This window comes from Pelophylax lessonae (assembly GCF_965119305.1).
Source record: "Pelophylax lessonae genome assembly, chromosome: 2".
NCBI classification, from domain to species: domain Eukaryota; kingdom Metazoa; phylum Chordata; class Amphibia; order Anura; family Ranidae; genus Pelophylax; species Pelophylax lessonae.
In genome coordinates this window covers 41,131,184-41,157,361 of record NC_138769.1, presented here as the reverse complement: position 1 = coordinate 41,157,361, position 26,178 = coordinate 41,131,184, and the positions used below count along the sequence as shown (strand labels likewise).

The 26,178-nt window shown below is 43.8% G+C and overlaps 1 protein-coding gene across 1 annotated transcript in view; it reads left to right on the top strand.

Moving 5' to 3' along the window:
- The window catches only part of GPR89B (G protein-coupled receptor 89B), a 98,833-nt gene that overhangs the window by 64,849 nt on the left and 7,806 nt on the right, over positions 1–26,178 (top strand). Inside the window, exons 11-13 of the mRNA XM_082246757.1 lie at positions 3,884–3,979; positions 7,038–7,127; positions 12,519–12,584. Coding sequence (XP_082102883.1) covers positions 3,884–3,979; positions 7,038–7,127; positions 12,519–12,584 — 252 coding nt within the window. The remainder of the gene's footprint in view (positions 1–3,883; positions 3,980–7,037; positions 7,128–12,518; positions 12,585–26,178) is intronic.

Sequence of the window (26,178 nt, the reverse complement as noted above, 5' to 3'; positions counted from 1 at the left end):
ACTGGAAGTGTTGGATGCTGAAGATTGTTCAGCCTTTGTAGCTCTGCAAGAGAGTGAAAAGCGAAGTCACTAGGGGCATGACTGGTAAGTACCGTGTTTCCCTGAAAATAAGACCGGGTCTTATATTAATTTTGGCTACAAAAAACACACTAGGGTTTATTTTCAGGGGATGTCTTATTTATTTACGATATGTACAATAATCTACATTTATTCAAATACAGTTATGTCAACGTGTCGATCCTAAATTGGTTGATCCTTTAAACCAAGATCGACAGCACAGTGCTGAAGCTTGTGCTATGTCATTTACCCCTCTCTATGTTCTAAAAAACCTGGAATAATACATAAAAAAGTTTTTAAAAAAGTTCCTTTGGCCTGTCTTCTCTTCCTCTCTCCCCCTATTAGCTCAGGAATCAGCATTATGAAAATTCTGTAATCCCAAAAAAAACCTTGGTTAATGCATTGTAAAATTATGTAATCGGTTTTGTAAAAAGATTATATAATGAGCAGTGTGTCTCCTTTTGTAACTTTATAGTGAAAAAGACCTTATTTACAGCGCTGCTGGGCGCTCACGTGGTCCACCAGAGCTCTTCTTTCCTGGTTTGAGCGCTGAAGATGGAGAGGCTGCTGATGTCACCCGGGAGGAGAGGAGAAGATCTCCGGTGGGCCACGTGAGCATCCAGCGGCGCAGTAAATAAGGTATTTGCCACAATAAAGTTACAGTGGGAGACACACTGCACATTATATAATCTTTTTACAAAATAGATTACATGTTTTTACAACAACTTTAACTAGGGATTATTTTCGGGGTAGGGCTTATATTGCAGCCATTCCCGAAAATAACACTAGGTCTTATTTTCGGGGTAGGGCTTATCTTCAGGGAAACAGGGTATAATAGAACTCCGACCCACACTGTACTTGTGTGTGCTTCCGTCAGTATACGGCTTCCTCCCAGTCATGAACATAGATACCAGATTTCCCCAGCCGCACTCATACAAAGCTAGCCGACAACTTAGCTTGTACTGGAATCTTCTCCTTTATTGAACAGTCACACATAATTTATATACAGCATGGACCTCCCCCTCCTGATCAGATTACCACACAGGGAGGGGTCGCCTGATTACATTATCATATGCAGATGAAATTGTATACAGAAATAGAATTAACATATCTAAATAACAACCAACACAAACAGTAGACTGTTTCCACTCAGCAACTAATAGATGGCAGTGATTAAGTCAACCTGAGCCAATTAACTAGCAGACTTTCCGTCCTCGAGTGCCTGAAATACAATACACAAACAATAGGGAAAGCCTGTCTCTGACATTGATGGACATGGAACAGAATGTGAATAGCTCTTTCAATGAACATGTTCAGAATCAAACAGGCCAGGAAAAGTCCTCACATATTTCTTGAGAGATATTGTTGATAAATATTACTCACCCATTTGAAGTTATCCAAACCATAAAGTATCTGTCTTTTGCTCCCAGTGACGGTGAGTACCGTCACACATATCATAACTCATACAGAAAAAGAAGAACACAGGACCCCATCCTGTCATTGGAGGACTCTACTGGCATAGGCTTGAGACCAATTCCACTTGTTAAAGGTATCACAAAATGTATTTATTGAAAACATTAAAATTATGTCACATGACATGAATTGAGCATCAATGCATTAAAAAACATTATAGCAACAGAAGCACACAACATATTAAACATATAACTTTCAAAAAGGGGGCCAATCCTCCCAACCTCCCCAGGCTCCGTAGACTACTTTCATTCATAACATTCCCCGGTTGGGTTCCTCTCACGGCATCTTCCCGGTTTGGGGAGGCTGCGAGGATTCCCCCTTTTTGGAAGTTATATGTTCAAGCCTACAGTGCCTTGCGAAAGTATTCGGCCCCCTTGAACTTTTCGACCTTTTGCCACATTTCAGGCTTCAAACATAAAGATATAAAACTGTAATTTTTTGTGAAGAATAAACAAGTGGGACATAATCATGAAGTGGAACGAAATTTATTGGATATTTCAAACTTTTTTAACAAACAAAAAACTGGAAAATTGGGCATGCAAAATTATTCAGCCCCCTTAAGTTAATAATTTGTAGCGCCACCTTTTGCTGTGATTACAGCTGTAAGTCGCTTGGGGTATGTCTCTATCAGTTTTGCACATCGAGAGACTGAAATTTTTGCACATTCCTCCTTGCAAAACAGCTCGAGCTCAGTGAGGTTGGATGGAGAGTGTTTGTGAACAGCAGTTTTCAGTTCTTTCCACAGATTCTCGATTGGATTCAGGTCTGGACTTTGACTTGGCCATTCTAACACCTGGATATGTTTATTTGTGAACCATTCCATTGTAGATTTTACTTTATGTTTTGGATCATTGTCTTGTTGGAAGACAAATCTCCGTCCCAGTCTCAGGTCTTTTGCAGACTCCATCAGGTTTTCTTCCAGAATGGTCCTGTATTTGGCTCCATCCATCTTCCTATCAATTTTAACCATCTTCCCTGTCCCTGCTGAAGAAAACCAGGCCCAAACCATGATGCTGCCACCACCATGTTTGACAGTGGGGATGGTGTGTTCAGGGTGATGAGCTGTGTTGCTTTTACGCCAAACATAACGTTTTGCATTGTTGCCAAAAAGTTAAATTTTGGTTTCATCTGACCAGAGCACCTTCTTCCACATGTTTGGTGTCTCCCAGGTGGCTTGTGGCAAACTTTAAACGACACTTTTTATGGATATCTTTAAGAAATGGCTTTCTTCTTGCCACTCTTCCATAAAGACCAGATTTGTGCAGTATACGACCGATTGTTGTCCTATGGACAGAGTCTCCCACCTCAGCTGTAGATCTCTGCAGTTCATCCAGAGTGATCATGGGCCTCTTGGCTGCATCTCTGATCAGTCTTCTCCTTGTATGAGCTGAAAGTTTAGAGGGACGGCCAGGTCTTCGTAGATTTGCAGTGGTTTGATACTCCTTCCATTTCAATATTATCGTTTGCACAGTGCTCCTTGGGATGTTTAAAGCTTGGGAAATCTTTTTGTATCCAAATCCGGCTTTAAACTTCTCCACAACAGTATCTCGGACCTGCCTGGTGTGTTCCTTGTTCTTCATGATGCTCTCTGCGCTTTAAACGGACCTCTGAGACTATCACAGTGCAGGTGCATTTATACGGAGACTTGATTACACACAGGTGGATTCTATTTATCATCATTAGTCATTTAGGTCAACATTGGATCATTCAGAGATCCTCACTGAACTTCTGGAGAGAGTTTGCTGCACTGAAAGTAAAGGGGCTGAATAATTTTGCACGCCCAATTTTTCAGTTTTTTATTTGTTAACAAAGTTTAAAATATCCAATAAATTTCGTTCCATTTCATGATTGTGTCCCACTTGTTGTTGATTCTTCACAAAACATTACAGTTTTATATCTTTATGTTTGAAGCCTGAAATGTGGCAAAAGGTCGCAAAGTTCAAGGGGGTCGAATACATTCGCAAGGCACTGTATGCCAGTAGAAACCTCCTATGACAGGATGGGGTCCTGTTTTCTTCTTCTTCTGTACATGTATGAGGATGTGGCATAAAAGGTGTTTAATATACATTTTTATCATAACTTATCTTTCAAGGGTGACTTTTTTATTTACCAATTTTTTTACCAACAAAGTTAAATTCTGTACCATTCATGGCATGTAATCTATTTTCCAGATAGCATGCGTTTTATGGAGCTTGTGCTTACCTTCCGTAGCCTCACCTGACTTGTTCATGATAGTTATCGTTCACAGATACAGTGAGCATTGTCTCGTGTCTTTGGGTCACCTGAGCTTTGCAGCAAGCCCTTCCTGGAATTGCTTTTCATAAACTTCTGTCTTTTCTTCATGCAATTGCAGGCTACAATCAACATTGTATTTGACAGAGTTGGAAAGACTGACCCTGTGACCAGAGGGATCGAGATCACTGTGAACTACCTGGGCATACAATTTGATGTAAGATATGTCTTGTCTATGTAGCACTGCCCCCTAGAGGACTGCTGAGAATTACACGTTCTGGATCCCCCTGGGTTACCCTTAGCAACTGATAGCAGATAATAAGCATTGAAAGTCCTTGGCTCAGTCAAACATCAATCCAGGGGATGTTGGTTTTTGTGGTTTTATTTAGAACTGGGATTGGAGAAGGGATGAGTGGGATACTCCAACTATGAACTATGCACAATCTTGAGGACAACTCACTGTAGAATGCGGCAAGGCCACTGCTTCACCTTGCCACTGAAGTGAAGATCGTTTTAAAGATTCCTGCTTGATTATCCTCTTCAGAGTTCTAAACTTGGCACCCCCTTTACTTTCACTGCCTGTGTGTGCTGACACCCGTCCACTGACTCTATCCACTGGAGTGGTCCCCTTCCTGGGCAGACCCCTGGCAAGCTTCCCGGTATTCAGGGCTTTTTTTCAGCGGGAACGCGGGGGAACGCAGTTCCGGCACCTCCTGCACTAAATGTATGTAATGGCCAGGGGTGCTGGGGTGTGCTACAGGATCTATTGATGCTGGCTGCTGGGGATCTATTGCCATTCGAGGGGATCTATTTTTTCCCCGAGGGGGAGGTCTGTTGTTGCTGTGGGGAATCCATTGTTGCTGGAGGTGGCTCTTCTGTTGCTGGGAGGGATCTGGAGAGTCTATTGATGCTGGCTGCGGGTGGGATCTGTTTTTGCTGTCGGGGGTCTATTGTTGCTGGGGGGGGGGATTTTGTTACACGTGGTCCATTGTTGCCGGGGAATCCATTGTTCCTGGCTGCAGGGGATCTATTTTACTGCTTTTCTTGTTAACGTTAACAAATATTACTTGGTTCTATATTCTCTGAAAGGGGCAGTACTGGGAGGTGGGTGGGGGTTGGAACCAAGGAACGATGCTTGAAGGTTGATAGGGGCGGAGACAATGGGATACCCAGAAGGGAGGAGTTCCTGTACCTATTCTCTGAGAAAAAAAAGCCCTGTCGGTACTCATGGACACTGTTTTTCCCAAGGTTGCTCTGCCTTCACCTCCACCAGCCAGCTTTCCTGGACCTCCGGATTCAGCACCACACTCCTGGTCCACAAGATCGACCGCCTGTGACCACCATTCTCAGCAAACAGGAGGAGAGACAGCCTTCACCCTTCTCCTAGGACCTGGCTTCCCGCCCAAAGACCCCCTGTCATATGTGCCCTTGGCTTTTATAGCCTATCCCAGGATGCACCCCTATCGGTGCCAACCCACTAAGATAGCCACAAAAGCCTGTGTGTCTCTGGCTGGGTTTCCTCCACTGTCCAACAGGCTCCCCTATTGGATTCAGTGGGGACACTTCCTCAGACCAGATGAATCACACCCTGGACATATGCAACAGGCCTGACTAGAAATCCTGCTCTCTGATAAGCAGACAGAGCAAGTAGGTTTTACCTGCTACTCCCCTGATAAGCAGGCAGAGCAAACTACAATCCCTACCTAGCGCCTATCTAGGAGGGCGCTGCATCTATAATCAGTAAACTGCCCCCCGAAGACTTAAATAGTTGGCCAGACATGCATGTGCGATCCCACTAGCCTTTGGTTGGTGGCTCCATAATCAGGCACATCCTTCTCTGCAGAAAATTCACGGTGATGTGGATAGCGGAGTTCCGCTTCATGTCTTAAAGCAGAACTAAACCCCTCTATACTTTATAGACATGGAAGCTGCCATCTTAGCCTCTGTTTCATCTGCAGTTGACATGATGTTGCCCATGTGATCGCTTTGACACCAGACATTTGATGGCTTGACGGGTTGATTGAGAGAACAAGCAGTTGTGACGGTGATCATTCACAGCATACCTTGAATGTGACTGTTTTGAGAAACCAATAAAGTGGTTATAAACCTCAGACTTGAAATATGAACAAAGCATACCCCTCTATAGTGTGTACATGTCTCAATCCAGAGCACTAAGTGTCATTTCTGTTTGCTCCTTCGTCCCTCAGCTATCAGCATTAATCACTTCTGCCAAGTTTTCCTGACACCAAGAGAAAAATGGTGTCAGGGGAGGGACCTCCAGCAGATTGACAGCCTCAACTTTGTTCCTGTGTGCTTTGTTAAGGGGGTGTGTCTCTTCCCTCTTCCAGCTTTTAGAGATGTCCACACTGAGCTCTTCAGAGTGTGATTTCAAGCGGAGTTCCACCCATATTTGCAACTTGCTTTTACTCACCTGCCCACCCGCAGTGCAGCCCTAAATGGATATTCATTTTTTTTAAATTATGTCTAAATACTTTTATTTCAAATAAGTCAGCAGCACTTCCGGTCCCGGCCGCCTACGCAAGGTCGTCATCAGGCGATTCTCTTGGACTCCTGGGATATTGGCGTAATCAATCCCAGAAGTCCAAGGGAATTGGCCGGTTCTCTTTTGATTGACAGGTTGCCATAACAAGGGGGGCGGGGACTTCCACCGCCATCGCTATGGCAACCTGCAGTCAGAAAACTGTGCCGCGCAGTGTCATCACTGCGCAGGCGCGAGATTGGGAGGTGCATGCTGTGTAGCCAGCTGCACCTAATCCCAGAAATAGACACAAGCGGGCTTTAGATGCCCAGAACTGCGATGGCCCCTGCCTGCTTCCGAGATCAGGTCATTTATAACAGATTAAAAAAAACACACATAGTTACATTTGCAACAGTATCCAGATAGAAATGTACAATCTGTGCCAATCATGGGGGTGCTTTTAGAAAAAAAACTAATTATGGTGACTGGAGCTCCGCTTTCAGCTCTCCGCCCCCTTTTTTTTGTGAACTCCAGACAAGCTATATCAATTCTGACCTTTGAATGGATGTAGAGAATAGAAGACTGCAGATAAACAGGTACAACTTATGGAGGAGGATTTGCTTCATCTCTGTGTATCCCTTGAGGCCAGTCACTTCACTGGGTATATGTGAGGGTTTACAATCAATGGGTGAATTCCCCTTTAAGACATTGAGAACATGTTTAGGTGCTATAAAACTGAATTTACCGTATATATTTTTATTTTATCTATGTGTTTTTTTTTTCTTGTCTTGCTCAGGTGAAGTTCTGGTCCCAGCACATCTCCTTCATTTTGGTGGGAATCATCATTGTCACCTCAATCAGAGGGCTGCTGATCACACTCACTAAGGTACCGCTACAGCAGTGTTTCTCAAACTTTTTTTGTTTTGCGACGCACCAAAAAGATCTAAAAACTTTCACAGCACACCTGAAAAGATTTAACAGTTTTTGTGGCGACGAACTTATTTATTTTTAGATATATCTTTTATTTTAATTTTAACCACTTGCCGACTGCCTAACGCCGATCTACGTCGGCAGTCAGCCCCTCACAGGCAAAGTGACGTAGGGCTACGTCACTAGCCTGTGAGGGTCTAGGGAGCGAGCGCGCGCCCCCGGAGGCGCGCTCCCGCTCCCGCGTGGTCACGGACCCCCCCGCGCGTGTGACCGGCGGACCCGATGTCCGCCGGTCACTCGGCGATCGGCGGGGGAGAGGGAGAATGTCAGGCAGCTTGTGTAAACAAGCCACCTGTCATTCTCCTTGCTGTTAGGATACTGATCACTCGGATCTACTATGTAGGACCATTGATCAGTGTCCATACAGCTCAAGCCCCAGCCAATCACAGTAGAAAGCACACCCCTAGGGATACACACAGCCCCTCCCTCCCAAATAAAGTTAACCCCTTCACTACCAGTGTATTTTTACAGTAACGGTGCATATGTATAGCACTGATTACTGTAGAAATGTCACTGGTAACCCCAAAAGTGTCAAAAATGTCAGTCAAGGGTCCGATCTGTCCGCCCCAATGTCGCAGTACCGCAAAAAAAATCGCAGATCGCCGCCATTACACGTTAAAAAAAAAAACAACAAAAATGACAGAAATCTTTCCCTTTGTTAGTAAACGCGATAACTTTTGCGCAAACCAATCAAAATACGCTTTTTGCGATTTTTTTTTTTTACTAAACATATGTAGCATAAAACAAATTGGCCGAAAAAGTAAAAAAATTTTGATTTTTAAATTTTTTTTTTGGGGAATTTCATATAAAAAAATGTGAAAAATATTGCTATTTTTGCAAAATTGACGCTCTTTTTTTGTTTATAGCGCATGATCAAAAAAATCGCACAGGTGATCAAATACCACCAAAAGAAAGCTCTGTTTGTGGGAAAAAAAGGACGCCAAATTCGTTTAGGTACAGCGTCGCACGACCGCGCAATTGTCCGTTAAAGTCACGCAGTGCCGAATCGCAAAATACCCCCTGGTCGGAATGGGGGTAAAATCTTCCGGGGCTTAAGTGGTTAATGTGAAGGATGTGCCTGCTTTCGAGAGCAAATCAGATTGAAGTGAGGCTCAGAAGACGACAAACAAGTGCGCATTTCATTGATTTTTAAGAATTCTCTCTCTCTCCTTTTTCGATTCGATTTCAGTCAATGCTGAAAATCCAAAACTCACAAAACCACGAAGACACAAATGGCAGAATTACTGTGATTGCTTTTGAACTGATTGCAGGATATGACTTCTCTAGGCCCGTACACACGTAGCGATTGTCGGACGTAAATATTCGGCCACCGTCCAATCGGCCGATTGTAGGCTTGTTAGTATGATGCTTCCGACAACCGACTGCGACTTTTCGGCCGAACAAAATCTGGTGTGCAGGCTATAAAATTTTTGTTGGCCAACACCAGAACGGCCGATTGTTCGTCAGTCAGTACAGAATTCGGCTGACAAAAAGCAGATGAGCAAGACTGGGCATGCTCAGAGAAGAAAAAACACAGGGAAAGTTAACCATCACATGAAATCACTTCTGCAGTCGGTTGTTGTTGGCCGACAAAATTAGTGTGCAGTCTTTAGCACTTTTCAACCAACAGGACAGCAACGGACAAAAGACGGCCGATCGTTCGGCCGACAATCGGTGCGTGTGTACGGGGCTTTAGTTGAGATCCAAAACTCCTCCAGGCTCTTTTCATTGTGGACTGAGAAAAAATATTGTTTTTTAACCACTTAACCACTTCTGGACCGGAAGGATTTGCCCCCTTAATGACCAGGCCATGTTTTGCTATTCGGCACTGCCTTATTAGGCCCCTTTCACACACTCCGTCCGTTGGACGGAGTCCGTTTTTCTCAGCGGGGGATCGAGCCGCCGATCCCCCGCTGAGCAGCAGGAGGACAGCTGTGTCTCCGCGCTGTGTGCGGAGACACAGCTGACAGTTCCCCATGCATCTCTATGGGGGAAATCGGATGTCAACGGACCGTCAGTCCATTCTCACCCGATCCGATCCGCTGGACGGATGGAAAATAGGGTTTCCATCCGTCCAGATTTGACGGATCGGATCGGGTCGGATGTCAGCGGACATGTCTCCGCTGACATCCGATGCCCCATAGGAATGCATGGGGGGACCGTTCAGATCCGCCAAAAAAAGGAACAGGCGGATCTGAACGGTCCGCCTGTGTGAAAGGGGCCTTATAACGGAAAATTGCGCGGTCGTGCGATGCTGTACCCAAATAAAATTGATGTCCTTTTATAGAGCTTTCGTATAGATATATATATAGCTTTCGAATAGAGCTTTCGTATTTCATCACCTGTGCGATTTTTTTATTTTTGCGCTATAAACAAAAAAAGAGCGAATTGTGAGGTCACTGTTTTCCTGAAGAGTTGATCCTGTATATAAATACCTCTTAGTCCCCACTGTAGGTGAGTGACGGGTGCACCTCATAGTTTGAGAAACTGCGAACATCATTATCTTTATCGCCGCCAGCGATGGAAAAGTCCTATCAAGGCCACCACTCTGAGATACTGCATTATCATTTATGGCTTGTGATAGACGGGTAACTGATCTGACGTCCGTCACAGCTGTGCAGGCAGAAACTCCGACTCATTGTGTATTAGAGATGGTATTATGTAACCCCAGCTGGGAATTTTGGGCTCAGTACTTTGACTTTAAAGTGACCCTGTCACTACCTAAAAAATGTATATGGGCCAAATTAAAAATATATTCATACACTATATTACCAAAAGTATTGGGACACCTCCCTTTACACGCACATCAACTTTAATGGCATCCCAGTCTTAGTCTGTAGGGTTCAATATTGAGTTGGCCCACCCTTTGCAGCTATAACAGCTTCAACTCTTCTGGGAAGGCTGTCCACAAGGTTTAGGAGTGTGTCTATGGGAATGTTTGACCATGCTTCCAGAAGAGCATTTGTGAGGTCAGGCAGTGATGTTGGATGAGAAGGCCTGGCTCACAGTCTCCACTGTAATTCATTCCGAAGGTGTTCTATCAGGTTGAGGACAGGACTGTACAGGCCAGTCAAGTTCCTCCACCCCAAACTCGCTCATCCATGTCTTTATGCTTTGTGCACTGGTGTGCAGTCATGTTGGAACAGGAAGAGGCCATCCCCAAACTCTTCCCACATAGTTGGGAGCATGAAATTGTCCAAAATGTCTTGGTATGCTGACGCCTTAAAAGTTTCCTTCACTGGAACTAAGGGGCCAATCCCAACCCCTGAAAAACAACCTCACATCATAATCCCCCCTCCACCAAATGATTTGGACCAGTGCACAAAGCAAGGTCCATAAAGACATGGATGAGCGAGTTTGGGGTGGAGGAACTTTACTGGCCTGCACAGATTCCTGACCTCAACCTGATAAAACACCTTTGGGATGAATTCGAGCAGGGGTCTTCAAACTATGGCCCTCCAGTTGTTCAGGAACTACAATTCACATCATGTCTAGTCATGTGAGTTTTACAATGCCTCATGGGATGTGTAGTTCAATAACAGCTGAAGGGCCGTAGTTTGAGAATCCCTGAATTATAGTGGAGACTGCGAGCCAGGCCTTCTTGTCCAACATCAGTGCCTGACCTCACAAATGTGCTTCTGGAAGAATGGTCAAACATTCCCATAGACACTCCTAAACCTTGTGGACAGCCTTCCCAGAAGAGTTGAAGCTTTATAGCTGCAAAGGGTGGGCCAACTCCATATTGAACCCTACAGACAAAGACTGGGATGCCATTAAAGTTCATGTACGTGTAAAGGCAGGCGTCCCAATACAGCCGGTGACAGGTCGGCCTTGCCTTCTGAGAGGACGTCCTATGACGTCCAATCAGAAGGAGGAAAGTCCCGCCCAGCTGTCAATCTGCTATAGGCCGGGTGGGAAGCTGTTAAAATAACTTCATCCGCACAGAGTGAGAGCATCTCAGCGGGTCTTAAAGGAATTCCATGATAAGGAGGAGCAGTAAAGCACAGCCAATTTAATCACTTGACCTCCGGAAGATTTACTCCCCTTTATGACCAGGCCATTTTGGCAATACGGCACTGCTTTACTTTAACTGACTATTGCGCTGTCATGCAACGCTGTACCCAAATAAAATTGATGTCATTTTTTTTTTCCACTTCTGCATTTTTTATTTTTTTGCGCTATAAACAAAAATAGACAGGCAATTTTGAAAAAAAAAATATATATATATATATTTTTTACTTTCTCCTCTAAAAAATATCTAATCAAAATTTTTAAAAAATCTAATTTCTTCATAAATTTAGACCAATATGTATTCTGCTACATGTTTTTGGTAAAAAAAATAATCCCAATAAATGTATATTGATTGGTTTACACTGACATTAGAACATCTACAAACTATGGGATGTATTTATGGAATTTGTATTTATTTTTATACTAGCAATGGCGGCGATCACCAACTAGCGAGACTGTGATATTGAAAATCAGACACTAACTGTGAAAAACAATAGCAACATTTTTTACTTTTTGCTATGTAACATAAAACAAATTGAAAAAAAATCGAATTTCTTCATCAATTTAGGCAAAAATGTATTCTGCTACAAATGTTTGGTCAAAAAAAAATGTCAATAAGCGTACTGTATATTGATTGGTTTGTGCAAAAGTTATAGCATCTACAAACTATGGGAGATTTTTATTTATTTGTATTTATTTATGTTACTAGTAATGGTGTCAAACAGCAACTTATAGTGGGACTGCGATATTGCGGGGGACATTTTGAAACTAACTGACACTTTTTGGGAGCTAGTGACACTAATACAGTGATCCATGCTAAAAAATATGCACTGTCACTGTACTAATGACACTGGCTGGGAAGGGGTTAAACATCAGGGGTGATCAAAGGGTTAACTGTGTGCCTAGCCAGTGTTTTAGTGTGCTGTGTTCGATGCTTTTACTAAAGCAAATGATGGATTTTTTTCACTGCTTTGCAGGAACACAAAATTCATCGCTTTCCCCACTGCCTGAACTGAGATCTGCCTTGCTTACATAGACAGATCTCAGGTCTGTGTGTTTAACCGACGATCGGCGGGTGCCGGCGGACATCCAGTGCTTGGCCCCTGCCGGTGGAAGTGCAGAATCACCTATATATTCTTCACAGGAGAGCCGCACTGGAAGCAGTAAAACTGCTATGGGGCGGTCCTTAGGTGGTTAATGATGTTTTGGATATTACATTTGTCTCTTTTTATCCCTATATGCTATAAAGACTCACAGCATTTTGTTTTCTTTGCAGTTCTTCTACGCTATATCCAGCAGTAAGTCCTCCAATGTCATCGTCTTGCTTCTGGCTCAGATTATGGTGAGTAGTCCGAGTGTGCGCCATCTGTTGGCCATGTGGTGGAACTTTAATGTTTAAAAAAAACATTAATTCCCGTGCGTTGCTTTAAAGCTGTTGTATACCCTGCTTGGTGATTTGTACCCACGGGTCCTTCTATAATAATGCATACCTGTGGCTAAAATGCATATCTCCTAAACCTACCTGTGGGTAAAATACATATCTCCTAAACCTTCAGTGCATTGCGAAAGTATTCGGCCCCCTTGAACTTTTCGAACTTTTGCCACATTTCAGGCTTCAAACATAAAGGTATAAAACTGTAATTTTTTGTGAAGAATCAACAAGTGGGACACAATAATGAAGTGGAACGAAATTTATTGGATATTTCAAACTTTTTTTAACAAATAAAAAAACTGGAAAAATTGGGCATACAAAATTATTCAGCCCCCTTAAGTTAATACTTTGTAGCGCCACCTTTTGCTGCAATTACAGCTGTAATTCTCTTGGGGTATGTCTCTATCAGTTTTGCACATCGAGAGACTGAAATTTTAGCCCATTGCAAAACAGCTCGAGCTCAGTGAGGTTGGATGGAGAGCGTTTGTGAACAGCAGTTTTCAGTTCTTTCCACAGATTCTCGATTGGATTCAGGTCTGGACTTTGACTTGGCCATTCTAACACCTGGATATGTTTATTTGTGAACCATTGCATTGTAGATTTTGCTTTATGTTTTGGATCATTGTCTTGTTGGAAGACAAATCTCCGTCCCAGCCTCAGGTCTTTTGCAGACTCCATCAGGTTTTCTTCCAGAATGGTCCTGTATTTGGCTCCATCCATCTTCCCATCAATTTTAACTATTTTCCCTGTCCCTGCTGAACAAAAACAGGCCCAAACCATGATGCTGCCACCCCCATGTTTGACAGTGGGGATGGTGTGTTCAGGGTGATGAGCTGTGTTGCTTTTACGCCAAACATAACGTTTTGCATTGTTGCTAAAAAGTTTGATTTTGGTTTCATCTGACCAGAGCACCTTCTTCCACATGTTTGGTGTCTCCCAGGTGGCTTGTGGCCAACTTCAAATGACACTTTTTATGGATCTCTTTAAGAAATGGCTTTCTTCTTGCCACTCTTCCACAAAGGCCAGATTTGTGCAGTATACGACTGATTGTTGTCCTATGGACAGAGTCTCCCACCTCAGCTGTAGATCTCTGCAGTTCATCCAGAGTGATCATGGGCCTCTTGGCTGCATCTCTGATCAGTCTTCTCCTTGTATAAGCTGAAAATTTAGAGGGACGGCCAGGTCTTCGTAGATTTGCAGTGGTCTGATACTCCTTCCATTTCAATATTATCGCTTGCACAGTGCTCCTTGGGATGTTTAAAGCTTGGGAAATCTTTTTGTATTCAAATCCGGCTTTAAACTTCTCCACAACAGTATCTCGGACCTGCCTGGTGTGTTCCTTGTTCTTCATGATGCTCTCTGTGCTTTAAACGGACCTCTGAGACTATCACAGTGCAGGTGCATTTATACGGAGACTTGATTACACACAGGTGGATTCTATTTATCATCATTAGTCATTTAGGTCAACATTGGATCATTCAGAGATCCTCACTGAACTTCTAGAGAGAGTTTGCTGCACTGAAAGTAAAGGGGCTGAATAATTTTGCACGCCCAATTTTTTTATTTGTTAACAAAGTTTGAAATATCCAATACATTTTGTTCCACTTCATGATTGTGTCCCACTTGTTGTTGATTCTTCACAAAAAATTACAGTTTTATATCTTTATGTTTGAAGCCTGAAATGTGGCAAAAGGTTGCAAAGTTCAATGGGGCCGAATACTTTCGCAAGGCACTGTAAATGGCAAAACCTTGCACTGCAGTACACACATTGCCGTGTGTTTGCGGTAATGCATCAGATTTTCCCCTTTTTGACCTGGGGGTGCAGTTAAACAAAAAAAGTCAGGGGGCACAGCTTCACCACAGCATGAGAGTCACAGTCTGTCACACAGTGTGACAGAGATGCGGGGAAGAAGTATTCTCTATGCCCCCAATGCACTTTTATACTACAAGTCACAAACTAGAAGTAATGTCTGACAGGTAATACAGAGGAGGTGCAGGATCCAACAGGGAATCTTAGTATGTATTAGGTTGTTGTCATTAGATTGACTTGGCCCCTTAGTTCCAGTAAAGGGAACTCGTAGGTTACGTTTCCACTAGTGCGACGCCAAAGTCACACGATTTGAAGTGCGACTTTGCTGTGCGACTTTGATGCAATTTTGATCGGACTTTACACCCTCTGACTCAAAGTTGCATCAAAGTAGTGCAGGCACCTTTTCAAAGTCGCTGCAACTTTAAGTCGCACAGATTGGAAATGGATGCCATTGAAATCAATGGGCTTTGACTTGTCACGCGACTTTTTGTGTCTAGTGGATACGGAGCCTTAAGGTGTCAGCATACCAAAAAATGTTGGACAATTTCCAAGAAATTGTCCAAAATGTCTTGGTATGCTGACCCCTTAAGAGTTCCCTTCACTGGAATTAAGTCCCAGTTCACATATGTGCGATGTGCCAACTGCCTGACCAGTGACCCGAAGCTGCTAAGACACATAAGTGCCGGTTCTCACACATATGTCATCACAGACATCGCATGTGATTCGGAGAGCACTGCTCTGCAAATCACATGCGATGTCTGTGCGATGCAAATTCAGCCATACAGATTGTATGCAGTGGCGGCTGGTGCTCAAAATTTTGGGGGGGGGCGCAAAAAGAAAAATTTGCGGCAAAAAACGTGGTAAAAAATTGCGTGACTTTGACGTCACACAAGTGTTAAAGGGGCCTTCAGTAATAAATATATAGTGTAAGATGTATAAAACAGCGCTACCAGGCATATAAAGTGATCAATATGAATAATAAATTATAAAGTGCACTAGTGACAACACCTAAAATAGTTCAATCACAATATAAATAAATGCAAATAACAGTGTATCAAATACAAAATAATCAATGTTATAATAATAATAATGCACTGTGCTAGATCAATAAATGTCCAAATTCATCCAATAAAATAAATAATAATAATTATTGTTAACCACTTAAGCCCTGGAAGATTTTACCCCCTTCCTGACCAGGGGGTTTTTTGCAATTTTTTTACTGCGTGAATTTAATGGAAAATTGCGCGGTCGTGCGACGCTGTACCTAAACGAATTTCACATCCTTTTTTTCCCACAAACAGAGCTTTCTTTTGGTGGTATTTGGTCACCTGTGCGATTTTTTGATCATGCGCTATAAACAAAAAAAGAGCGTAAATTTTGCAAAAATAACAATATTTTTCACATTTTTTTATATGAAATTCCCCAAAAAAAATGTAAAAATTGTTTTAACATTTTCGGCCAATTTGTTTTATGCTACATATGTTTGGTAAAAAAAAATCGCAAAAAGCGTATTTTGATTGGTTTGCGCAAAAGTTATCGCGTTTACTAACTAAGGGAAAGATTTTTGTCATTTTTGGTGTTTGTTTTTTTTTAACGAGTAATGGCGGCGATCTGCAATTTTTTTTTTTTTTTTTTGTGGGACTGCGACATAGCGGCGGACAGATCGGACCCTTGACTGACATTTTTGACACTTTTGGGGTTACCAGTGACATTACTGCAGTAATCAGTGCTATACATATGCACTGTTACTGCAAAAATGACACTGGCAGTGAAGGGGTTAACTGTATTGGAGAGGGAGGGGTTAAGTGTGTCCTCCTAGGGGCGTGATTCTAACTGTAGTGGGACATGGCTACTAGTGTAAAAAACAGAGATCAACGGTTCTACATAGTAGAACCGTCTGATCTCGGTTTTTACACAGGGGAGAATGACAGGCGGCTTGTTTACATAAGCCGCCCGCCTTTCTCCCGCTCTACCGACGATCGTAGTGTGACCGGTGGACATCGGGTCCGCCGGTCACACGCGCGGACTCTCCAGTAAACGAGCCGGGGTGGGCGCGCGCCTCAGCGGGCGCGCGCTCGCCCGCTATTGGCTCACAAACTGGTCACAGGCTAGTGACGTATATATACGTCACTTTGCCTGGCCGGGGCTGACCGCCGCAGTATATCTACTTGCGGCGGTCGGCAATCTGTTAAAGTGCATTAAAAAATAATAATGCATCTACATTGCAATAATTGTGCTAAATAAGGTGCAGTCCAAAATTAAAATCCACTTGGAATATATATATATGTGCTGGATAAAGTGCTTGTAGTGTTCCACACAAGTGCCAAAGTGCCTTCAAAGAAAACCCCTTTTGGGGATGCACTCACCAGACTTATAACTCAGCCTCATATCTGCAGTGAATATCACAGAACTACCAGTGGAAATGGATGGATATGCAGGATTTCCAAGACACCTCCAGCCTCCTCTACAGCATCTCGTTGCTCAGGTGCTCAAAAGAAGGGGGGAAGGAGCTAAATAGTGAAGCCCGTAAAGTATTTATTGTATTAAAAAATGTACAAACTACTCACAATCATAAATCAAGCATCAGCGTTGTATCACAATCTGTGGTCACAGCAAACCGTTCCGCTTCCGGGTACGCTGCCGGCGTGTGTTCCACGGTGGTTTAGGAAGTGACGTCGTGTGATGACAGCCTGCCAGGAAGTGCTTCGACGCGTTTCGCCCGCCAATACTAAGGAAGTCATAAGAAAAATGGATAGAAAAAATCTGGTGTTCCTATGTGGGCCTGAGCAATGGTTAGCTTCTCATGGGGAGCTTTACACTGGCAGCTTGTTTCTACAGAAAATGGAGCAGGTGCAGCAATTGTCCTGCATCAGAGATCTTAAGGCCTCAAGATGATGCAAACCACCCCCCCCCCCATAGCACACAGTAGGTCCGGCGCCCCTAGGGGGCTGCAAATGCAAATTTTTTAATTTTTTTTATTTTCCCTCGCACGATTGGGGGGGGGGGGGGGGCGCCACCGATTGTATGGATGAATTTGCATTGCATTCAGACACAACTCGCACAGGAACCTTTTTTGGGTCCGCATCAGAATTGGATTGCATGGGTGCACACCTATGCGATCCGATTCATGTCTGAACTAACAGTTCACACTGCGATATGCGAACTGATCTGGGGGTGTCGTTAACTTTTTATTGATACCCCCAGCAATTCTCAAATGACAGTATGAACTGCCTGCGAGTTGAATGCGATGCAGGAACCCGCAGTAGACTCACAGGTTTCCCATATCGCATATATGTGAACCTGGACTAAGGGGCCAAGCCCAACCCCTGAAAAACAACCCCACACCATAATCCCCTCTTCCACCAAATGATTTGGACCAATTTACAAAGCAAGGTCCATAAAGACATGGATGAGCGAGTTTAAGGTGGAGGAACTTGACTGGACTGCACAGAGTCCTGACCTCAACCTGATAGAACACCTTTGGGATGAATTAGAGTGGAGACTGTGAGCCAGGTCTTCTCATCCAATATCAGTGCCGACCTCACAAATGTGCTTCTTGAAGAATGGTGAAACATTCCCATAGACACACTCCTAAACCTTGTGGACAGCCTTCCCAGAAGAGTTGAAGCTGTTATAGCTGCAAAGTGTGGGCCAACTCAATACTGAACCCTACAGACTAATGCCTCGTACACACGCAACGATTATCTGCCGACCCAGCGGCCGTCTTTTGTCCAGTGTTGTTGTGTTGGTTGGAATGTGCTCTAGACCAGTGTTTTTCAACCTTTTTTGTGCAAAGGCACATTTTTTTCATGAAAAAAATCACGAGGCACACCACCATTAGAAAATGTTAAAAAAATGTAACTGTGCCTATATTGACTATATATAAAGTAATTCGCTTGAATAGTAATCAAATAAACACAAAGAAATTATTTTATAATTACTTTATTATGAATGCGTGGTGGTGGGGACAAGGTGCCTTCCAAGGGGGAGGCTGCGCAGAGAGCATGGGGTGACAGCATACCCCCTCCTTCTGAATCATACCAGGCCACATCCCGTTTAACACTGCGAGGGTACCTTTCAAAATGAAGCCCCCCCCCCTCTTTGTAAGGCAACTTGTTCCCAGGTTGAGGAGACAAAGATGTAATTTTTACATCTTGCTCCCAAAAGGGATCATGTGACTCACGGGCATGTGCCGGGGGCCTATTAGAGTGGAAGCCCCTTTATAGTAAAGGTGCCCCCAAATATCTGATCCCCAATAACCTCCAAAATTGAATAAACACACACAAATCATGAAAAAGTATTTTGCTAAAAATTCCATAAATAAAAAACAATGTCACCTGCTGTACAGTAAATTCATCATCAATTTCCAACATCAGGGCAGGCAACAATGTAGAGCCAGCCTCAATCCTGAAGACCCAGCACCACACCACAATGTCCTCCTACCTGATAATGTTGCCCAGGCTGCCTGTCACCACCACAACGTGCTGTCTGACACAGTCTTCTTCTTCTCCAGGTTCTGTGACAGTGAGTCCCACGCTGCGCACCTGCAGACAGTGCAGTGCGCGCTGAAAGTTGGTGAAGGTGGAGCCAAATTGTAAAAGGCGGGGACTGGGAGGCGGCGGGTCGGCGGCCTGGAGGAGAAGAGGCTCAGAAGGGGTGACGTCACTGGTTGCTAGATGCTAAGCGGCCTCTAGCCTAGCAACCAGTGCTCCCCGCAGAGAGAGAGAGAGCGCTGCAGCCACAGGACAGAGGCAGAGAGAGCAGCGCCGCCGCCGCCGCAGCCACAGGACACGAGCGGATGATAGATGGTCAGTAAGGCGGTCTGTATCCCACCACTGCTTAACATGCGCTTCGGATGAAATTGGAATTTTTCCCACGGCACACCAGGCAATATCTCACGGCACACTAGTGTGCCGCGGCACAGTGGTTGAAAAACACTGCTCTAGACTGCACACGAATTTTTTCGGCCAACAAAAACCAACTTCAGAAGTGATGTCGTGTGCTGGTTTACTTTCAGTGTGTTTTTTCTTCTCTGAGCATGCCCAGTCTTGCTCATCAGATTTTTGTCTGCCGAAATCTGTACTGACTGCACGAAAATCAGCCGTTCTGTTGACGGCCAACAAAAATTTTATAGCATGCACACCAGATTTTGTTCGGCCGAAAAGTCGGAGTCGGTTGTCGAAAGCATCATACTAACAGCCGATCGGACGTTGGCCAACTATCGGTGCGTGTGTACGGGGCTTAAGACTGGGATGCCATTAAAGATCATGTGTGTGTAAAGGCAGGCGTCCAAATACTTTTGGTAATATAGTGTGTGTCAGTTTGGACACTGAGCCCTTCATTATGATGATGTTGTGATGTTCCATACTATTCTGTCATGTGATAATATTCCAGCTCTCTGGTCTGTAGATATGTGCTGTACTTTGCCTTGATAATCAGCACAGTTCCTGTTAATGATTGACTTAGATTGCGATTCTCCATTCTCACTGGATCAGCACTATTGCACCCTGAGACCTGGAATGCCTGTATTCAGCACATGTATCCTGCTGCTGTCTAATTGTGGTGTTCCTGTGGGCTGCAGACTACAAACGGCAAACCACACTGGGCCCTTCACTCCATCTTGGTACAAAGTCAGATATAGGGACTTTATTATGGAGTGCCCTCTAGGTCCCAATTCAGTGAAATTGCATAGATTGTGTATTGTCAGTGAGTTAGATCCGTCATCCCACCATCTCCTGTTTCCAAAATTGGCCACAAACTTTGCTGCATCTGTGTGCCCACCTGTATTCGTGTATAAATCTAAACCCAAGTCTTGCACAGTTGTTCAGGCTCATCTCCTATACTGGAAAAATTCCTAATAACACACGCTTGGATCTCTAAATTCTGATAGCAGATTAGGGTCCATTCCAACTTAAAAATTGTGCAATTTTCATTGCGACTTTACTCTGTGACTTTGATGCGACTTTGTTAGTGTAACGCTCCTGCGTTTCATGTATGGTGTGGATTTTCAGCTGCAGAAATATTCCACTTCAGTAGTCATGTAAGAGAGATGCTGAGATACCATTCCCAACCTCAATGACTCATCATGTGTGGAAGGTCTTAATTCAGCTAGTAAATACACACACTCAACAAGCTGGTTCCTAGAGTGACTTTATGTATGTAGTAACACAGTGATGAAGATTTAAGAGACAGGTTGAGTGGAGGTGGTAGGTGACAGACACTTGAAGGTAAGACAGTAGCAGATGGATGCAGGTAGGTTTAGCAATCATGTATGGTAGCAGATGACAGAGTAGCAGGTGGACATACAAGAGAGATCAACCCAGTGCAGGAATAAGTAGCAGTAGTCTTAAGAGCTAGCAATCTAGATAGGCAGATGTGATAAATAGTCTTTACTATGCAGAGCTAGATAGTGTAAGCTTAGTATAAGTTTATAGAGGGTTCCCCTGCGGGGTACTTAGCACTAATAGCAATACAGCCGAAGGTTGGTTCAGGAGGAGCGGATGATCCGGAAGCGGGATACAGGGATCAGCGCAGCGAGGTTCCGTCAACGAGGTATGCTTGCAAGCACGAAAGCTTCAAGCCAAGTTACTATCCAGGTAAGGGTGTTTGAATGAACACATGTGCGTGAGAACCGGCGATTTAAATAGCCATCTAGTCCGGCGCTGAGTGATGACAGCTTCAGTCTTAAAGGTGTATGCGCACCTTTCCAAAAGAGAATGGTGGGGCGCATACACTTGTGAAAAGAGTAATTTAGGGTACCAAAGGTACCGGAACATTACAATACCCCCCCCTTAAGGCCGGCTCCTGAAGGCCTCTGGAGCTGGTTTGTCTGGGTATCTCGCATGAAAATTGCGGATTAATCTAGGGGCATGTATTTCAGAGGTGTTTAGCCAGGTGTCGTCTTGGGGCCCATAGTTCTTCCATCTAACCAAGTACTGAAGTCTTCTTCTGTAGATACGAGAATCCAGAATCTCTTTTATCTCGTATTCTTCTCCACCTTCAACTTGTACAGGAGGCGGAGGTGGAATATTAGGCCTTATTCCTTGGTCCGGAACATGGGGCTTCAGTAGCGACACATGGAAAATGGGATGGATTTTTAGGTCTATTGGCAATGTAAGCTGTACTGCAGCTTTTCCAATAAGTTTTTTGATTGGGAAAGGTCCCAAGAACAGAGGTCCAAGCTTTTTGCTAGGGATCTTCAGTCTTAAATTTTTTGTTGAGAGCCAAACGAGGTCCCCGATAGTGTACTGTGGAGAAGGTCTTCTGCGAAGATCATAGTACTTCTTTTGTTGACTGTGAGCGTGTGCAATGGTAGTATTTAATAAACCCAGAGAATCCTTTATTTGGGTAAGATAGTCTGAGGCTACTGGGTTGTTTGAAGGAAGGATGCGTGGTGGAAGAATAGAGGGATGGAACCCATAGTTCAAGTAGAACGGACTCTGCTTGGTTGTACTGTGGGTTGCGTTGTTGTAGGCAAATTCTGCCAGGGGGAGAAGATCCACCCAATCATCCTGTTGGTAAGAAGTGTAACAACGTAAATACTGCTCGATGCATTGGTTGACTCTTTCAGTCTGTCCGTTGGTCTGCGGATGGTAAGGAGAAGTGAGCTTCCGCTCGATCCGTAGTATGTGACATAGTTCTTGCCAGAACTTAGAAATAAATTGGGATCCACGGTCAGACAGAAGAGTTTTTGGGATACCATGTAATCTAAAGACATGTTTCATCAGGAGTTCTGCCGTTTGTTTGGACGAAGGTAGTCTGCGAATAGCAATGAAATGTGCCATCTTTGTCAGATGGTCCACTGACACCAAGATGGTATTAAATCCTTTGGAAAGAGGCAATTCTACGATGAAGTCCAAGGACAAAACTTCCCATGGAGTTTGGGGTATTGGTAGACTGCATAGTAGACCGGATGGTCTCGTAGTGTCAATTTTGGACCTGGCACAGACATTGCATGAAGAGACAAATTTTTGTATAGATGTTTTCATGTCAGGCCACCAGAATTGCCGGGAAATCAAATTAAGAGTCTTTGTCATACCCATATGTCCTGCCATAGGCACATCGTGAGATAATTCCAAGATCTTGGTGCGTATGGTAGGTGGTATGTAAAGTTTGTCGTTGTAGTAGAGGAAGCCTTCTGCATCAGTGTTTAGTTGTGGTGGGGGTGAATCCAAACTTATACCATGCAAAACCTCTTCCTTCAAGGAATGGACAACTCCAATAATGCGTTTGTGAGGTATTATAGGAACGGAAGGGATTTCAAAGTAGTTTTCTTCAGTTAGTCGTGATAGTGCATCCGCCTTTTTGTTCTTATCTGCAGGTGTGTAGGTCACTAGGAAGTTAAACCTTAGAAAGAATAGTGACCATCGTACCTGTCGGTGTGAGAGAGTTTTGCTAGTCTGAAGATATTGGAGGTTTTTATGGTCCGTGTATATAATTATTGGTAATTGGGTGCCTTCAAGTAAATGTCGCCAATTCTCCAGAGCCAATTTTATAGCAAGCAGTTCCTTTTCACCCACGGGGTAATTTATCTCGGGACTGCTTAGGGATTTAGAAAAAAAGGCGACTGGATGAAGTGGTGAAGTGTGGGTTGGTCGTTGGGAGAGTATTGCTCCTACTGCCATGTTTGACGCATCTACCTCCAGGATGTATTGGAGGGATGGGTCTGGATGGCGTAATATGGGAGCGGAAGTAAACCTTGTCTTTAACAAGTGAAAAGCTTTATTTGCTTCTTCTGACCATTTGAATGTTTTTTTTTTATGCTAGTGAGCTGTGTGAGGGGTCTCACAATAGCAGAAAAGTTTTTAATGAACTTCCTGTAGAAATTTGAAAATCCCAGGAATCGCTGTAGCGCCTTGCGTGTGGTTGGTGTAGGCCAATCCTGAATGCAGGATATTTTACTCATGTCCATCTCGATTCCTGTTTTGGATATGATGTAGCCTAGAAAGAGTACCTCGTCTTTATGAAACAAGCATTTCTTCAGTTTCACATAAAGGTTATGTGCAAGCAATCTCGATAGTACAAGTCTTACATGTCTTATGTGTTCAGACAGGGATCGTGAATATATAAGTATATCGTCCAGATATACCACAACACAGACATCTAGTAAGTCTTTAAAAATATCGTTTATAAAACGTTGGAAAACTGCAGGGGCGTTGCATAGGCCGAATGGCATCACAAGATATTCGAACAATACGTATCTGGTTCTGAATGCAGTCTTCCACTCGTGTCCATCACGGATTCGAATGAGATTGTATGCTCCTTTCAGGTCCAATTTTGAAAAATAGGTAGCTCCACGCACCTGCTCAATGAGCTCAGGGATAAGCGGTAGAGGATAGCGATCTTTTATTGTGATAGCATTCAATTTCCTGTAGTCGATGATAGGTCTGAGACTTGAGTCCTTATTGCGAACAAAAAAGAGTCCTGCTGCTGTGGAAGAAGTGGAAGGTCTAATAAAACCTTTTTCCAAATTCTCATCCAAATAGGTTTTGAGATGGGAAAGTTCATCCTGTGAAAGAGGATAAACATGACCGAACGGCAATTTGCTATTTGGGAGTAGATCAATGCTACAATCATAGTCTCGATGAGGAGGTAATGCTTGAGCATTTTTCTCAAGAAAAACCTCAGAAAGATCCTGATAACATAGTGGTGCAATCTCATCTGTCACCATAGACAGAATCTTCCCGGAAGACGGGAGGTTACACGTTTCCTCGCAATAACAAGAAGGGAAGGTCAAGGACCGTTTCTTCCAATCTATGGTTGGTTGGTGTGTGTGTAACCAGGGAAGTCCCAACACAATGGGAAAGTGGGGTGAAGGTATTAAATCGAAGGTAGTAGTCTCCCTATGAGACTCGTTAATAGTGACTAGAAGTGCTTGTGTCTGATCGGTGATTACATAGTTACATAGTTACATAGTTACATAGTAGGTGAGGTTGAATAAAGACAATAGTCCATCCAGTTCAACCTGTGTAGGTGTGTGTGGCTGTACTCATCTCACATACCCCTGAATGTTCTGATCCTTGAGATGTAAGTCTAAGAGTCTTTTGAAAGCCACCATACTACCCGCAGAAACCACCTCTTGTGGTAGAGAATTCCACAATCTTGTAGCCCTAACAGTAAAGAACCCCCCACGTTGCCTGTGATTAAAACGCTTCTCCTCTAATCGCATTGTATGCCCTCGAGTCCTCATGCAATCCCTTCGAATGAACAGCTTTTTTTCTAAGCTGGGATCCCCATTAAGATATTTATAAATTGCTATCATGTCCCCCCTCAGACGTCTCTTCTCCAGGGAGAATAAATCAAGCGATTGTAGACACTCTTCATAGTCAAGGTCCTCCAATCCCCTAATTAGTTTAGTTGCCCTTCTCTGGACTCTCTCCAGCTCCAACATATCCCTCCTGAGGACTGGCGACCAGAACTGGACAGAATACTCCAGATGCGGTCGGACCAGAGTTTTATAAAGTGGAAGGATTATAGTCTTATCTCTGGAATACATCCCTTTCTTTATGCATGCTAATATTCTGCTGGCTTTGGCAGCTGCCGCTTGACATTGCATGCTGTTGCCTAATCTATCATCAACCAAGACTCCCAGATCCTTCTCCATTTTTGATTCCCCCAAGGGTTCCCCTCCTAACGTGTATTGTGTTTTTATGTTTTTAGTCCCCAAGTGCAAAACCTTACACTTCTCCACGTTAAACCTCATTTGCCATGTCGTTGCCCACTCTGTAATTTTGTCCAGGTCATTCTGTAGGATATCTGCTTCATGCTGTGCAGTTATTGCCCTGCCCAATTTTGTGTCATCTGCAAAAACTGATATTGAACTACTGATCCCGTCCTCAATGCTGTTTATGAATAAATTGAACAAGGTTGGTCCCAGGACTGAGCCCTGGGGCACCCCGCTTACAACCTCAGACCAGTCTGAGTATGCGCTGTTTATTACCACCCTTTGGACACGCCCTTTAAGCCAGTTCCGTATCCAAGAGCAAACCCTGCTTTCGATACCTGCAGACCTTATTTTATAAATTAAGCGCTTGTGGGGAACTGTATCAAACGCCTTAGCGAAATCCAAGTACACCACATCCACTGGTCTGCCCCTATCTAGCTCACAGCTCACCTCCTCGTAGAATGCTAAGAGATTGGTTTGACAAGAACGCCCATTTGTAAACCCGTGCTGATTACTGCTGATGATGTTGTTGTCTTTAGCAAACTCTACGATATAGTCCCTTATCATCCCCTCCAGAAGTTTACATACTATTGATGTCAAACTGACAGGCCTATAATTTCCCGGGATATGCCTCTGGCCCTTTTTGAATATCGGAATCACGTTAGCTTTCTTCCAATCCCCTGGTACATCCCCTGTCCTAATACTGTCAGCAAAGATCAGGAACAGTGGTCTGGATATAACCTTACTGAGTTCCTTGAGTACTCTCGGATGTACGCCATCCGGGCCTGGTGATTTGTTTGTGTTAAGTTTATCCAGCCTTTCCCTGATTTCACCCTCTGTTAGCCATAGTGGCAAATCCTGTGTATTACTACTAACCATACAGTCATGGTCAGTGTACCCCTCCGTTTCCTGTGTAAAGACTGACGAGAAAAAAGCATTCAGCACGGTTGCTTTTTCAGTGTCCTCTGTAACCATCCCCCCATCATCGCTAATTATGTGTGCAATATGCTCTGCCCTAGTTTTTTTGCTGT